General features: G+C 35.8%; 1 protein-coding gene across 2 annotated transcripts; it reads left to right on the forward strand.

Moving 5' to 3' along the window:
- The first annotated feature begins 1,483 nt into the window (after positions 1-1,483).
- On the forward strand, positions 1,484-17,965 carry LOC101745464 (lysosomal proton-coupled steroid conjugate and bile acid symporter SLC46A3). 2 transcript variants are annotated; one of them, XM_004924688.5, is made up of 7 exons: positions 1,484-2,487; positions 8,739-8,898; positions 14,880-14,981; positions 15,596-15,733; positions 16,089-16,172; positions 17,280-17,436; positions 17,807-17,965. In XM_004924688.5, exons 1-7 carry the CDS (start codon positions 1,708-1,710, stop codon positions 17,877-17,879), a joined length of 1,494 nt encoding a protein of 497 aa, XP_004924745.1. In that variant the 5' UTR covers positions 1,484-1,707; the 3' UTR covers positions 17,880-17,965. The 2 variants fall into 2 exon arrangements, with proteins under 2 accessions (XP_004924745.1, XP_004924744.1); XM_004924687.4 differs by lacking the exon at positions 1,484-2,487 and adding an exon at positions 6,515-7,581.
- The last annotated feature ends 240 nt before the right edge of the window (positions 17,966-18,205 follow it).

The following is an 18,205-nucleotide window of genomic DNA, read 5'->3' on the forward strand; positions in this document are numbered from 1 at the left end:
ACGCACTCGCACACGCACACGCACACGCACACACACACACACACTGTTCTACCATCTCTTACAAAAGACATTTGCGAAAGGAAATTCTCACCCATAACACATAATATTTTTTTAAAGTACATATCTTATTCCAAGTACATACTAATGCTATATTGTAATCGAGACGCAAGCCTTACTATATTTAAATGCCCAGGTATTTCCTCTGAATGAATTTAGGTATTACCCCACCTATATCAAAGCGAGAAAACATCCCTATTCAACATCACAAAGCTACATGCAAAGTATGTCAACTTCTTTTAAAAAAAGGCTTAAGCCACAAAGATTAGTTGTATCTCCAAGGCTATTTATCCGTATCATCGATGATAATACCATAAAATTAGGCCCATATAATTTAGAATATCTGATCGCATTCAATAAAGTAGTTATAAAGAACGCTAAATTATCAATGAACAAAAATCATGTTACGAGCATGCGATTATGAGTTTTTCATGTCCTTCACAATTCATATTATATTTTCAAGCAAACCGAATGAATATTTTTTTGGAAATGCTTATACTCGAATGGTGGAAATAATGACTCGTGCAATTTCTAAAGATTATTAAGACAATAGCCGAGGAGTGCGGTCACCCGGTTTCACTGGTGGTAGGACCTCTTATGAGTCCGCACGGGTAGGTACCACCACCCCGCCTATTTCTGCCGTGAAGCAGTAATGCGTTTCGGCTTGAAAGTTGGGGCAGCCGTTGTAACTATACTGAGACCTTAGAACTTATATATCAAGGTGGGTGGCGCATTTACGTTGTAGGTGTCTATGGGCTCCAGTAACAACTTAACACCAGGTGGGCTGTGAGCTCGTCCACCCATCTAAGCAAAAAAACAAATTCGATAGCTTTTTCGGAAAGCGTCTTCAGAACAATATATTGTCATCTTTTTCAAAACAGCGTCGATTTGAACAACGAGAACACGGCGCCCAGAAAGAGGCCCATGCGATGTAGATCATGATCGTGAGCTCCCCCGACACCAATTTGCATCCACAGTGATATAGCACTTTGCTACCGGCTCAGTTCCAATACGGCGCAAGTACTGCCCGAAACCGTGCTCTCGTCAGATTGGCCAGGCGATAATACGGATCGCCAAAATTAGGACTTTAGATGGGACGCGGATGTCGTTCTCCGGATACGGAGGTATAGCGTTACCAGGGCGGCGTCCCTACCAATAGGCAAGTCACTTTGAAGAAGGTGACTCAAATGACGCAGCAATAGACCCCCTATGCGGTAGCTCTATAAAGGGCCACCACGTATAAAGGCAGTGCGTCAGCAGATCAGAACCATGCTGATGGGAAAAACTCGCCCTATCCTTCGTAGTTACCTCACGTTTCAAGCACAATAACAAACATTGCTTTTCAGAATTATAAATGAACTTTATCATATTTGGAATTATTTATCAAGTGAATTAAATGTAACTGATTAACATATCCAATCAAAACAGAACGATCTTTATTGAGCAAGTAGGTTATATGTATTTGATCTAGACAACGAATTACATTGTAGTATTTATATTTTATGGTCCTTAGTTATCATTGGACACACAATACTATCAATTATCTATGTATTACGATATAGGGTACTATCGCATTCATATCAAGAACAAGTGACTGTGTGCATTACTTTAAATTACTACTTTTATTCGAAGAACGTAAATCTAGCAGCAATGGCTGGACAAGAAACAGAAGAGGATCCAGAAATCAAACCACTGAATTCGAAAAACGGTAAATTCAAAAGGAAGACTGTGGTTGAACGTTTTATTGAATTGAAGAATATTATAACAGTGGAACCCGTAGCATTTATTGCATTGTCTTCTAGTGTATTTGCAGCTGTCACAACGCAGACGCTAAGCTTGGAAAAAACTTGTCGCGTTAGTCTCAAAATCGACAGTGCAATATGCGACGCGATTCGGCTTCAAAATTCACAAAACGTGACTTTCTACGAGAAACAAGTGCAACAGTATCTAGCAGATCGCCTAGCTTGGAGAAGCGTCCTACAATCTCTGTTACCGTGTGTAATATTACCATTTATCGGCAGCTGGTGCGATAAAACTGGACGAAGGGTACTGCCAATGATGGTGCCCGTAGTCGGCGAGATACTTCAATGCCTTAGTAACATTATAAATGTGATCTTCTTTGATATACCTGTAGAAGTTCTTCTTTTTTTCGACGCATTCTTTCCAGCGATCTGTGGTGGTTGGAGCGGCATGTTCCTAATCCTATTTATTTACATAAGTAATGTTACTACAAACGAAAATCGGACGCATCGGCTTGGTTTAGTGAATTTTTTCACATACGTTGGTATACCTATTGGATTGAGTACATCGGGTGTTGTATTGAAGAATTTCGGATATTTAACAGTTTACACGATTTCTACTATACTTCATCTAGTGAATCTGTGGTACATAAAGTACAGATTAAAAGATGTCTACAAGCCTTCTGTGAATGTAAGTACATGCATTTGTATTTGTTTTGTTTTAAAATTTGGCAAATTGACTTCGATATCGATTTTAACATTAACTTATTTGACATATACTCGTAAAACAGATCATTTGACACAAAAATATGAATGGTCATATCAAATTATGTCTGAAACAATTAATTTTATGTTTAGAAACAAGGTAAGTTTGGAAAGTGCATAATGGTTGACTAATGGTAACACGCTTATAAGGTTATATGGGTTGGTCCATTCGTCTAATCAAAGTTGTGGCCTAAATATAAGACACCCAATATACTAGTATCGAGCAAAGAGAATATGCCAGTATTCGAATACCACAAACAAATTCCAAATTTTTTATTCGTACTTTACACGTGTTGACGAACGAATTCCACGATCAATGAATAGCATGGTGTGATAAGAATCAACCCACAAAACTTATGCTTCTTCTTCTTCTCAATCGTGTCACTCTTGACAGGGTGGTCGTGATCGTCATGTAGTGTTAGAAGGGGCAGACTTGATGCATCTCACGATGTCCCGCCATTTCTCCCTGCTTGAGGCCATTCTACTGAACTCATTTAGGGGACTTCCCACTGCACATTTAATTTAGTCGGTCCACAGCATTGGTGACGTCCCGCGCGGTCTTGTACCATCAACCCTTCCCTGTATAACGAGGCGTTCTATGGACCGGCCATCTCGTCGCGAAACGTGTCCAAAGAAATCTACCATTCGAGACTGTACTACAGCAAATAGACGCTGCTTAATGCCGAGTTCCTGAATTATCGAGATATTTGTACGAAAGTCGGTCCACGAAACTCCAAGCATTCTTCTCCAGTACCACATTTCCAGAGCGTCTATTTTCTTACTTTCCACGTCTCGCACGATCCACATCTCAGCAGCGTATAGAAATATTGAGAATATTAGTGTTCTAACGAGCCTGATCTTTGTGGTTTTGGTTATGTTTCTATTTCTCCATACTTTCCTCAGCCCGTCCATCGCCGACCTCGTGACAGCCATGGGCCTTTTGATTTCGTCCACGCATCCGCCATTATTTGAGATTAAAGCCTCAAGATGTATGTAGGACTGGACCACGTCGTAACCCGCTGTTTGAGTCACGTCCGGCAAGTTATTCTTAGCGCGATCGACAATCATCACTTTGGTCATACTGCGATTAATCCTCAAGCCAAACTCAAGTGTATCATCCGTGTATCGCAAGTTTGCAATCCTATACCCCCCAATTGCTGCACCATCTGTCCAGTCCTCCAAAGTGATGCGCATTATGATCTCTGTGTACGCATTGAATAAGAGCGGCGATACAATGCAACCTTGGCGAACCCCAGCACTTGGATGGAAGTTACCAGAGAGAACGTCATCCGCGCGCACCGAGGCCGTATCATTCTCATATAAGCGTCTCAATAGGTGCACAAGAATTCACAAGAATTCACAACATTCACAAGAATATTGTGAATGGTCAAAAGCCTTTCTTTTAATTCCAATCAAATCTTGTATATTAAGATTAGCAGCGACATTCACAATACAATAAAATTAGAATTCGGCAACTCTTTAAATTTACCTAGTCTTGAAGTTGATCTGTCTAATTACTTGACTAGATATGTAAATGTACTATAATTTAAACTCTAATCCATGCTGCTACCATGATGAGCACTCCACAGCTTTGGGATATTAAGAAAACGCATCTGAACTACATCTTATGACAATTAATAAAGCTATTGCACTGGATTAAAATTTTATATCTTTAACTTCAATCTAACAGTATAGTTACCAAAATATTTAAAGTTATTTAAAAATTTGAAGTCATTATCCAATTTTCAATCGCTAATACAGTCTTAACACATCTTAATAAAATTCAAGGAACAAAGGAACCATTTCTTTTCGTAATGTGGAATAAATAAAAATAAATAACCAGATTCCAATCATAATACTTCTAATATTTACTACAATGTGTTAAATTATTTTAATATTACATGAACACGTTTCCAATTATAGGATTATAATTGGAATTATATTGGATAATAAAAACTTTTGGACTAGTTTAGCGTCATCAATAGCTCGCTAAATAATTGGTAGTAGATTCAGCTGCGAAAAATGACAATTCCATATTTTGATTCCTTATGATTTGTTGAAGATTGGATATGAGAAGGTGAGCGGAGATAATCTATATATATATATATATATATATGAATGAATTGCCGTTCGCTAGTCTCGCTAAAACTGAGGATGGCTGGACCGATTTGGTTAATTTTGGTCTTGAATTATTTGTGGAAGTCCAGAGAAGGTTTAAAAGTAGATAAATATGAAAATGCTCGGAATTAAATAAAAATAACAATTTTGTTTTTCCTTTGATGTGTCCCCCGTCGGACGGTTTCCTTTTGTTTGTTTTAAGTTTATTTTATACAAAAGTTTAGGTCTTTTATTTATCGATTGAGGCACTACGAAGTCTGCCGGGTCAGCTAGTTTCCTATTAAAAGAAGATGCTCCGTACTCTTATTTCAGCATCCCAATCTGTCAGATCCGCTTCCAATAACTGTGATGTTAAACATGCTGACTTGGCTTTATATGTGATTGGAAACTATTTTATATTCTTAAAACATGAACGGTTTTTCGATTTGTCGATGACCACGAGATAAATGTTTTTTTTCGTGCCATCGAAATTAGCAGCCACAAGATAGCATGCTCTTTACAGAGTTTTCTTCCGGTACATTTTTATACTTTGCCTTTTAAAGTACAATAGGCGCCTAATAGGCGTTACGTTGAAATTTTTTAGGGTAATCCTATGCATACAATTTTATATGTTCGTTTTTAAATGTGGGAATACACTAATAACTATGGCAACACTGTTAGTTGCATCTGTACAAAAAATTCTGGTCGTACGTGCACGTATTGTAAATCGAGAAATAAAAATCCTTCGCTCTGAATCTAGTTTTCTATTGAAACTAGCACACTAAAATACAGTCCACGCTCTAAACAGAAATAAGTCCCATTTCGTCAGCATCCAAATTTTCGTTTGTAGAATATTTTTTCTTTATTTAAACCAGACTTTATAAATCCAGTCGTTAGTGGTACTCGTATAGACATGAGAATCTCGGTTCTCTTCATAAACTTAACCGTTAACGCTAGACGGTAACGCTAACAATATGGCGATGTTAAAACTTTCCCAGCTAACTTTCTGATGGCTTAAAGTCGGCAATGCCTATTTGGTAAGCTCTTCAGCTACGGTTTTAACAATTGATCTCGAGATGAGTTCATTATTTTAAGGCTGATTGATAAACTACGATAATTTTGCATGGTCTCAATCTTCAAAACCTTGTCTTCCTTATTTTTTGAAAGACTTTCCCTGTAGCTTCCCTTGCAAGTTTTTCATTGCTCTAGTAAATCTCTAGTGCTCTAGTAAAGTAGTAACAATCGATGGACTTAACTCTAAATGCCTTCCAATATCCTTTTTCGCTTATACGTCAACACACAACGCTTTTCTGTTAACTGTTTCAAAGTTGTTTTGCGACTGATAAAGACACGAGAGCTGCCAACTATGTAAAATAACTAGGCCCAACATTAAATGTGCTCTAGATGATTGAGAAAGATAGAGAGAGAAAGAGAAAGAAATAGAGAGAGAGAGAGACAGAGACACACAGAGAAAGAGAGATATGAATATGAAAGCGACCTCAGGCGTTTTAAAAATTTCGACACATCAAAGTCATTGACAATGTAAACTAGCTATTTGATATTGTAGTAAAACAACCAAAATTTAATATCTATTTTCTACGTTATGGAAAGTTTTACGTTATATCGAAAGACGATATAAAGAATTTACACTCTGCTTAAAAAAATGTTTATAGATAAGAAAATTGAAGCATACTCTTTGCTTCAATTGACGCTTTGTCTTTAACGCCTTGAACTAATTAACTTAGATTAAGAGAACAAAGACAAAGTCTATAAGTCAATAAATATATAATTAAAGTTCAAAGATACATAACTGTGTTTATCAATAAGTATCAAATAAATATATTTTTATCTATTAACGCTGATTACTAGAAACACGTGAACCTTTTCGTGTATAATTTTTACGATATCGAATTTACTATAATATACACTAAACATAATTAATTCGTCACTACAAAAAATGCTACTTAGCTTGCGATTAGCATTATCATTTGATTCGCACATAATATATTATAATGCCCAACAATATCAATATATCAGTTCAGACAGTGCCGTCGTTCTAGACGGAAGTGAATGTTAGTCTTCAATTATATTGATTAACAAAATGACAGGCGGTAATCAAGAAAATTTAAATGAAAAACAGGAAGATGAATTCACTGAAGATGATCCATTAAGAAGCCAAGATGTTAAGGAAGTCTCACAACCAAGCGTATGTGCTAAATTCTGCCATCTAATCAAAAACATGACAGTGGAAGCAAGTTTGTTATTCCTCATCATGTCCAGTCTTATTTCAATGTTGACAACGCAAAACTTAAGCTTAGAAAAAGCTTGCCGAGTGAACTTAAATTTTTCAGATGAAATCTGCACCTCCCTAAAGCTGCAAGATTCTGATGTCAACAGTCAGAATCAGTATGAAAAAGAGACTCAGAAACTGCTAGCGTCTGTAATGGCTAAAAGAACTTATATTTCCGCCACGATACCATGCGTGATCGCCTTATTAGTCGGAGCATGGTCCGACAAAACTGGACACAGGAAAGTGTTTCTGACAATTTCAATATTTGGGCAATTCCTGATTACAATTAATAATATGTTAAATGTTTATTTCTTTCACGAGCTAAGCGTAGAAGTTCTCGTGTTCAGTGAAGCTATTTTAGAAAGTTTTTCGGGTGGTTGGTGCGTAGGTATCTTAACTGCCTTTTCATATATCTCTGCAATTACATCCGATGAAGACCGTACTTACAGAATGGGATTGTTAAACTTCTGTATGACAGTTGGATTTCCGGTTGGTATGGGACTCAGCGGCATACTCTTGAAGAAATACGGTTATTACGGATCTTACGGACTAGCTGGTGCAATTCACAGCTTGAATGTTATGTACAGCATATTTGTATTGAAGGATCCAAAGAGAAATAAAGAACAAAAGAAGGTAAACTGCCTAAGCGTCATCAATAATTTGATTACAATGACACGTACTACTCGATAACGCGGCTCACATAGAGACTTAGACTAGGCCGTTGCTTTATTTCTGCCTGGCCTTCGAAATTACAGAACACTACCAGTCAGCCTTACACTATCTCAGAGACTTGAAAATCACACATTTCCACCTTTGCAGTATCAATCTAACGATTTTAAACTCTGTGACACCTCTCCAGCCATTTTCAAATGAGAGGCCTCAAATCTAACCAAATGATCTTTTAATTCTCCCTATTGACTATTTGACTGGCTTCTCTATTGGCTTCTCTATTTTCAGGAAATTTTTTTGCTCTCCGACTTCATTCTTCCTTTTAGAATGGACCTAAAACCATATACATTTTATTATTGTCTCTGCAACTACGAGTTTATCTTCTTCTGTAGGAGTAAAATTCAGGTTCCCCCGTTCACCAAGATTAGTCTGATCACTCTTTCTATGTAACAATGTCTCTTCTATGTCGATTTCCTCTCTTGTACTTTTATTTGAAATTTATTTTAGATATTTAAGACTCTAATTTTAATTTTTTTTTGTCTAAAATCCTTGTACCGTTGTACGTACAGATGTTTCGTTTTACACTAGTGAATTCTGAGCCGAACAATAATAACTGAGGTTAGACTAGAATACACTTCTAGACTGCGTGAAAAGAGCTAGTTGACAACTTAATATATAATCCTACACTGCGCATTTAATCGTAAACTGCTGTTGAGTAACACAAACATTTTCTGATAACACATGCGGCACATGTGACAGCAAACCGCCTAGCTTAAGTCCAGTAGCCTTCATAAGTTCGCCTCCAAACTTATCACATATTTTTTTCAATTAGGTGACAGCTTTTCTTAAGACGATAAGTTTTTATGTGTAAGCTACAGACCTTCCCTCTTAATACTGCCATAAGCTTTACTAAATGTACCAAAGAACGAGTATATTCTGTATGCGTATTCCCATTTTTCCCATCAGCTGTATTAAGAGAAATCATTTAAATTTTATATCCGCATTAAATAAATTTTATTTTCAATAATTTTAGTGATTCATGATTCTTTTGTGTTTTTATATACAAAATCTGTACTGCAATTATTTACTTTGAGGAGTTACTTTAAATTGTATTATTTCAGTACGATAAACAAGGAATACGCCACTTTTTTCGAACCTTCTTCGATTTTGCCAACGTTAAGGATACAGTAGGTGTTGTCTTCAAGAAAGCACCGAACAACAGAAGAGTCCGTCTTTGTATTCTTCTGGCAGTAGTTACAGTTTTATTCGGACCAATGTATGGTAAGTTCAATGTCTATGATACATTATCTCCACTGGTAGTAGGACAAAAGAGACGCCAATCACTTTTCTACTTTGATTGTGATCTAGCTGTATATGAAGTATGAGATAGCCTTTATACCAATTATTGAACTAATTGGGCAATATTCAAAACAAGTGTTCGGTTGATTGTCCGCCCATCAATCCCAACGTTAAAGCACCTGAGGCAAGATCCACAGCAACGACCAAACGCAAATATTGAACCTTGAGGTTCAGGTGACCCAATAGAAAGCTCATTTGTCTTGGTTCCAGCAATGAACTTATTTGCTGAACTTAGATCCAAACTTCCTTCACCGTAAAACGGATGACACTGAAAGCTAAAAATGTTCTTAGCAGCTGTAATCAACTACCACAAGTCCATTGTCGATTTATAAAAAAGGCATAAAATATAAACATGCCTAAATATAGCAAATAATATTCTCTATTTCCTTCTGTTGTCATTCGATGGTGAGACTTAGGCCTTTTACCTATTTAAAACTAACACCCTGAACTTTTGACACTCCGACACAAAATTCTCAACTTCTCTTGTTAAATACGGCTCTCTAAAAATTAATTGGATCAACCCTAGATATTCACCATATCCTTAAATTCCATACATCCAAAACTGGGACAGCCGACTGTATGTAAAAAAGAGTAGTTTAAATAGTAATTGGTTGATTATTAAATGAAATAGCACGAAAAAGTTTAATAGGTACAAATATCCCTGGTGTATAGACACAGCCACTGGAAGAACAACTGGCTGTACGTCTCCGTCTGTCTATATAACGCAAAAATGTGTACCTATCATACTTTTCCGCCTAATCGATTTGTTAATCGACCATTTAATATTACTTAACTTTTCAATATCCAATTTAATATGTTATTTCGTCTGATTGTTATTGTTGCTCGACCGATATGTTGCATTCCATCGCCGCCTAAATATAAAACAATAAGCTCATTAGTAGTAGAAAACAAACCATGCAAAGTAAATAGAATAAATACGCTGACAAAAAATAATCTTCGAATTTATGGCCCAATGTTTGGGTCAGCTGCAAACTAACAACGTAACCATGCGATAAGAAATTTTGTAAAGTTGTAATAATGAAACTTATTATCTGAGTTACTTAATTTCGTACAAATTAGTGATAAAATATTACACTAAGCGACTTCTTATTTGCCGTTTGACGATAAAGTTCAATAATTAGGTTGTGGTACGTACGTTATTAGTTATTTTCTTTTTGCGAGAAATTCGCTGGATTCTCACTTCTTGAATTTAGATATATCTCGTTGACTGCCATGTAGGTCACCGGTGCCCTACGTGGCGCATTAATTATGTCGATTTCTCTTTTCGATCTTCTTACTAAGGCACCGGGATTTCTAGTAGACTCCGGGAAAGACGAATCCGAACGATACTGAGAATGAATTTATTTCTAAGAGACCCTAAACACTAAAATACACATTAACAAACAATAGAGGCAATAGAGCAACTAGAACAATCGAGTTAGGCAATCCAGGCGCTTAGTAAAAGAAATCTACGTAATTACTCCAGTGCGCCGCGTAGGACACCAGTGACTGACATGGCAGTTAAAGGGTTAAAATTAAAAACGGTAAGAGAATCAAGCGACATATTAACACATTTTATTTAATACGAAATCAGCTAAAAATTCTTACTTTTAAAACAGTGTAAGCACGGAATAGATAAATAACCTTATTTATCTATTCTAGATAAATAACCTTATTTATCTATTCCGTGAGTGTAAATGTAGAATTTAAAGCTAAAGCTGAGCTGAAGTGAAGCTTTGAAAGCGTGGCTGTTGTAATTTGATTTGACTTGTATGTAGGTTATGATCAGTCATCTACATCACAGTAATCATCCTTGGAAATAATATCCCACATTTGCGTTTTTACTAGTGGTATTACTCGAACTCATTGTAACCACCACCATCATGCTTGTATCTGCTGCAAAGCAATTACACAACTCTACAAAAAAAATCGTTATTTGTCCTAACGTTCCTACTAGATTTTTCCGGTTAATTATTCACAAAAACGAAAATAAATTACCTTTTTTTGGTATAAAGTTTGCTTTTGTGATAATAATAATACTCATTTTTCAATTTTTTTATATAATAAAATTTTAATTAATTTTAATACTTTCAAAGAAACCGCGCTATGAGAGTGGGGTGTTTAAGTTTACACAGTGCCACTAGATGGCACTCGAGTCATAAACAACGATCAGGTGTTTTGTACAAGCCCAGAAAATCTTAAAATGTCACGAAAGTGTAAATACGATGCTGATGCGTTTTGTTTCATATGTGGTCAATTTATTAAATTTCAAAAGCAAACTGTTTTATACCATGTATTTTTTTTTCGTCTAATTACGATCTAAAATATCGAAATTTTATGCTTTGCAATCAAAGTCAAATTTGGTGTTGACCCGTGTTATTTGTTTCGATTTGAAGCGTGTGCAGTATTTGGACAAGACAATTGAATGGTTTCAGTCACAAGACGCTAGTAAACATTTCACACCAGATGGGCAGTCAATGAACGCACTGACTTAAACAATAAAAAAATTGTTATCAAAAAAGAGATCGCAGTAGAAGATATTATTCACATTTAACATAATATTACGCTTAACCTAAATATTATCTTTCAAAGCATTTTAATAACTATAGATAAGATATTTATACGTAATATGCCTTTAAATTAATGTTGTTCACACCTTATTCAGAACGATGGTAATTTAAAGTTACAAAATACTCTATTAAAATTACCTCTACCATTCCGTCATTCTTTGATTTTTAAAAAACGACAAATCTACGTGGTTCGGTATTTTAACATGTACATCTATACAAATATTATAAAGCTGAAGAGTTTGTTTGTTTGAACGCGCTAATCTCAGGAACTACTGGTCCGATTTGAAAAATTCTTTCAGTGCTAGATAGCTCATTTATTGAGAAAGGCTATATATAGGCTACATAATATCACGTCAAGGCACAATACAAGTGGAGCACCAATAAATAATGTTTTAAAATAGGGGTTTAAATAGCTTCTTAACATTCTATAATTCAAAAATATTTTCACTTTCTACGTAAATGAATGGGCAGGTAATATTTAGCGTTATGCCAAAGTAACTATCCCACGCGTACGAAGTCGCGGGCAAAAGCTAGTATAACATAGTGCTTCTTTGATATTTATAATTACGACTTTGAGAGAGTTGACATTGTTAACTGTATTGCATTGTTATTTTAAAATTCTTCTAGTTATGTTTATTTTAGATACTGGTTGAATAAACATAAAAATTTGTTTGTGTAGATTCATATCTTTTTTTTATTGCTTAGATGGGTGGACGAGCTCACAGCCTACTTGGTGTTAAGTGGTTACTGGAGCCCATAGACATTGACAACGTAAATGCGCCACCCACCTTGAGATATAAGTTCTAAAAGTCTCAAGTATAGTTACAACGGCTGCCCCATCCTTCAAACCGAAACGGATTACTGCTTCACGGCAGAAATAGGCAGGGTGGTGGTGCCTACCCGTGCGGACTCCCAAGAGGTCCTACCACCAGTACACTCCTATTAATCTATTATGATATCAGACAAACTTTATCAGTGATTAGATTCTTTTTTTTTTCTTTACAAAATATTGCATCGTCATCTGGATTATAATTTTACGGGTTTGATTTTTATTACACGATGTTATTCCTCCACCGTGGAAGTCAATCGTGAACATTTGTTAAGTACATATTTGATTAGAAAAATTGGTACCCACCTGTGATTCGAACACCGGTGCATCGCTCAACACGAATAAATAAATAAATAAATATTTACTAATAATCACGCCACGTTAACTGGTCCCGTGATAAGTTCGTAAAAAACTTGTGTTACAGGTACCAGATAACGGATATAAATGTAAGATTTTTATTATACACATACATATATTTAATATACATCCATAACCCTGGAAAAGACATTTATCTTTATCATACAAATATCTTCCCTTGGCGGGATTCGAACCCGCGACCCCCTTGTGTAGTGACCATGTCACTTACCACTACACCAGACGGCCGTTAAACATCGGACGTCTTATCCGTTAGGCCACGACGACTTCAATTTAATAACTTAATTCGATTTAAAGATTTAATAACTTAATTCGGGACTTGCTCGTTTACAATTGGCGGCACCAAAAATATACAGTAAATAATAGAATGCGGCTAATTAAAATATTGGAAATATCAGCATGCATTTTAATCGAAGCATCATCCCAATCGACAAATCGTATCCGGAATATTAAGGGTACGGCTTTCAGAGCATGGAACGTACTGTTATTTTTTTTTTTTTTTATTGCTTAGATGGATGGACGAGCTCACAGCCCACCTGGTGTTAAGTGGTTACTGGAGCCCATAGACATCTACAACGTAAATGCGCCACCCACCTCGAGATATAAGTTCTAAGATCTCAATATAGTTACAACGGCTACCCCACCCTTCGAACCGAAACGCATTACTGCTTCACGGCGGAAATAGGCGGGGTGGTGGTACCTACCCGTGCGGACTCCCAAGAGGTCCTACCACCAGTACACTCCTATTAATCTATTATGATATCAGACAAACTTTATCAGTGATTAGATTCTTTTTTTTTTCTTTACAAAATATTGCATCATCATCTGGCTTATCGATATTGATATGCTCTACGAATCAACCTTCTGATATGGACGCTGTAAGACATGATTAGGACGATAAAAACACGCATATTTCCACGATGAAGGAATGAAGTCGTGTAATAAAAAATGAAGTCGTAAAATTTACTATATAACAATAACTCAAATTTTATAAGTATTTAATAATACACAAGAATTGCTCGTTTAAAGATATAAGATAATAACTGGAAACAAATCACGCATAGTCATCGGGCCCAAATTTAGGATTCCCTGTATTATTGGTACAAGAGACTGACAATCGTAAATAAATGTTTGAATATATAGATAATAATACATATTTAGACAAATAGCAAATAGACCTGTTCATCGCACAATGCCTGACCGATGTGGAAATCGAACCCACGATCCTCGACGCGATAGCCAGGGCAGCTAACTATTGCACCACCGAATCATACCAAATTGAATAAGAACTCATGCTAGGGCGCATTGCAAGCGCGAATGTGTAGGTAGGTAACACATGGGGCGTGATAGAACACAATTGAGACTAGCCCGCTGAGTTTCTCGCCGGATCTTCTCAACGAATCGCGATTCCGATCCGGTAGTAGATTCATTCGCGAAGTAGTTGCTCTTGAGTTGTTAGGTCTCCTTCAGAGGCGCTCGGGCAAATGTTAACAAATCCCACCCCTTCTGGCTGAGCCTTTATTCGCCCATCTGTCCTGGTGGAAAAGGAAGGCCAAACTGGAAAGGCCGCCGGACCACCAGTAATCCTACAATCATATTTAAAAAAAAAACAATTGAGACATCGTCTCTAAGGGGGTTGTGGCTTTCGCCTTGTGTTCCACGGTAACCGGTTAACACCTGGCTAACTTTGAGTTCGTTCACCCAGTGAGTTTTTTTTATTTTACTTTTTATTGCTTAGATGGTTGGACGAGCTCACGGCCCACATGGTGTTAAGAGGTCACCGAAGCCCATAGACATCTACAACTTAAATACCACCCACCTTGAGATATAAGTTCTAAGGTCTCGAGTATGTTACATAAAAGTGCAATAAAAAAAGGCCACCAAAACTTACAGAATAAAGTCTCATATAATCTTGGGAGAAAATCCACGTCTATTAGATCTCTTCTGGAATTTCACGTTAAATATAAACGACATTTTTTTATGAATTTTTTATTACATTTTTCCTTACATTCTTTTCTCTTTATTTTATCATTGATCACACATGATTTTCGAACCTAAACATATTTATTTAGGTTTTCATTCGTTTTTCACAATGATTTAATCGAATCAAATAAAATTATTCTTTTCAGGTGAAGTATCTATATTATATTTGTCGACCCGCTACCGATTCAACTGGGATGAAATCAAATTCAGTATTTTCCAGACATACAACTTTGTAACGCACACAGTTGGTAAGCTTTAAGACACAATGTTGATGTTTAACAAACAAACAAACAAACAAACAAACAAATCTTGACAATTTTTCTTGTTTCTGCTTGGATCTGCATTGAACTTTAAACCTTTTAATGTAGGTAGGTAGGTAGGTAATGTAGTATTAGAACTAGAATAAATTAGTATAGTATATACAGTATAGAATAGTTATATCATAGAATAGATTAGTTATATTATAGAATAGATTAGCTATATCACAATTATCGTTTATTCACTACTACTACTATCAGCCCATAGATTATATGTATTAGCGTTAATATAACAAGTATTCAAAATAGCTGCGTCACCATTACAGAAAATAACAACTTTGAGCCCATGCATTAAAACATTATATATTTATATATTTTGTTTCTAATGAACTGATCAAGGGATATTTTCTAGATCCAATTAATGTTTCGATTTTAAATACCGAGTTAAATAAATAAGGATAGGAAGTTTAAATCTAAAATTTCAAGTTCGGCAGCAATATTTTAGCTACTAGACGCTGCATTTATGGGCTTCGTTATCACAAACTTTATAACCCACCTGCTACTAATAATGTTAATATCAATAACGTCCACCACTTCCTTACCAGGTACAATTTTCTCGATATTATTCTTTAGCAAATACCTCAAATGGGACGACTCAATATTGGGCATAATATCGACGATCAGTAAAATAGCGGGATCTTTCGTCTACTGTTTTGCACCGAACGATAAAATATTCTTTATTGGTAAGTCTCATGTTTAACACAATTGCGTTATTCATATTTTTTTAATAATATTTTTAATTTTGCGTAAAAACGACCTCTACAAAATTTTATTTGAAATTTAGCTTATTTATGTATCTTTATATATATTTCTTCTGTGCGTGTGTTTGTCACTGAACTCCTCCTAAACGGCTGGACCGATTGTAATGATTTTTTTTGTATGCGTTTGAGTGGCACCCTGGACGGTTTAGATTCACAAATCAGCCCGACAGATGGCGCTGCAATCGGTATCTAGGTTATTTATCTTTCCTAGACATAATTCATACGGCAAAACAACGTTTGCCGGACCAGCTAGTAAATTTATACATTTTATTTTCAGCGCCTCTGGTTGAAATATTGAATGGAACAGCGCTTTTGGCAATGAGGTCTATATTCTCCAAGATGGTGCAGCCGGATGAACTCGGTAAAAAGCGGTGATTTATCAAATTCTAAACTAATTTTGTAAAAAAAAAAGATGTGTGGCGTCGTGGGACACCGGATAGGAACGAAGTCCCTTATTATAAAAATATTAATTTTAAGTTCTATTCAAGGTATAAAGAAAATAATACTGTAGGTTTCGCAACCACGCTGTGTGCATTACTAGTTTGTACGTTATTACAAACTTAAGTCGTACACTGTGTGCGTTACTAATAAAAATCTTACGTTACGGACGTTTTTTCCCGGTTAGGGTACCCCTCCGCATCGTCCCATAAGGAACTTCGTTCCAAATATTAAGAAAACTTTTGTACTCATGACTCTTGAATAAATTAAATCGAATACGAAGAACTTAAATACCAACGTGGCCACGTTGAGTATTTGGTTTTCATTTACACAGCTAATATAATCCAAAGTAGACTTTTCATTTAGTAGACTTTAATAGACATTGCAGAATACTATAATATTATTTGAGTTTTTTATAAACTAGATATCCTAATTAATATCAAACCCTAGTCATTTAGGTAACGTTATTCAAAATCATTTCTTTTCGATTATCAGACTTTATATATTTAGTGTATGTCGGCCCAACATCACTATTTAGTTAACTAAGATTATTTAAAGTTAACGATTTCCTTGATGTTGATATTGTTGGTTACTCATTATAAGTTCAACGCGTGTAAACAATTGCTTAAAACGGTATTCAAGAAAATTAACTAAGCTTCCGCCATTTTTCTATTATAAACATGCACAATACATTCCGACTCGAGCAGCCGAACGCTGCGGAGCTTTCTGTTGCTATCGTTGTACACTTGCAATGCAATAAATGGAATTCATTTGAAAAGTTAGTCTTAATTGTCGTCACTATGGAAGGTAACAACGAATAGAATAAAGTCGGTGTGGCTGACGTCATCAATCGCTGACGAAACCAGTCACACATATTTTGCTAACTTCGCACTTTTGCTTTAATGGGTAATCATTTACCGTAGTCAATATATGGCTTCGGTTTCAAGAGAAAGAAAGGCGGGGCATTGAATCCAAAATATAGTTGTTAATCTTCTGAAATATGTATTTTAATCTTACGAATATATTTTAGGTAAAATGAACTCAGTCGTGGGCTTGACCGAGAATCTGATGCCATTACTATACGTACCGCTCTACACTAAAGTCTACACGTCCACAATGGAAGTTCTACCGGGGGCCGTGTTTCTGATGGGCGCTCTCATGACTCTACCAGCTGTTGGAGCTTTCATGTTAGTGTAAAAATCTCTCGGTTCATATCTTTCTTGGTCGAATAGTTGATTTTATGTCTATAGGCGCCGTCCGGATTCAGTATCCATTCGGAGTGGACTTCAGGAAAACAAGGACACAAGAATCAATACCACGTAACTTGGGATTAGGGTCTTCGAATATAAAACAATAGGAAAATGAGCTCACTTCATGTTAGACAAATTTCAATTGCTTAACCAATTTAATTAGACTAAATTACAGAGATCTTCTTAAAAATTCAAATTTAAAAAAAGTATTTGTAATCATTTATTACTTTCTGTTTAAATTAAAACATCAATTAATTTTAAATTTAATAATTTCCAATTTAAAACTTCTATTTCTTCTCGTTTGCAGATGGCTATTTGTCGAACACAGGCTAAGTCTAAGGAAAACGAAATCCGAAATCGAAAATCAATCTCCTGATTAGTTTAATATTAGTTTTAAGTGTTATAAGTAATGTTTAGTTGTATATGTTATCTGTAATTTTTTTGTATAATAAAACTCTATAATATTTTTAGATGTTTGATTGCACCGAATTTGAGTCTATGTAAATATATACATAAGTAATTTTACTGGTGGTAGGACCTCTTGTGAGTTCGCACGGGTAATGCATTTCGGTTTGAAGGTGGTGTAGCCGTTGTAACTATCCTGAGACCTTAGAACTTATTTATATCTCAAGGTAGGTGGCGCATTTACGTTGTAGATGTCTATGGGCTCCAGTAACCATTTAACAACAGGTGGGCTGTGAGCGCG

This window comes from Bombyx mori, chromosome 22, assembly GCF_030269925.1.
Source record: "Bombyx mori chromosome 22, ASM3026992v2".
Classification (NCBI taxonomy): Eukaryota; Metazoa; Arthropoda; class Insecta; order Lepidoptera; family Bombycidae; genus Bombyx; species Bombyx mori.

Bases quoted from the DNA above. Each gene is read 5' to 3' on its own strand.
- LOC101745464 (XM_004924687.4), top strand. From the start codon at position 6,760: ATGACAGGCGGTAATCAAGAAAATTTAAATGAAAAACAGGAAGATGAA. The intron at 15,734-16,088 runs GTAAGTCTCATG...TTTTATTTTCAG, and splicing joins CGATAAAATATTCTTTATTG to CGCCTCTGGTTGAAATATTG. The intron at 17,437-17,806 runs GTTAGTGTAAAA...TCTCGTTTGCAG, and splicing joins CCAGCTGTTGGAGCTTTCAT to ATGGCTATTTGTCGAACACA.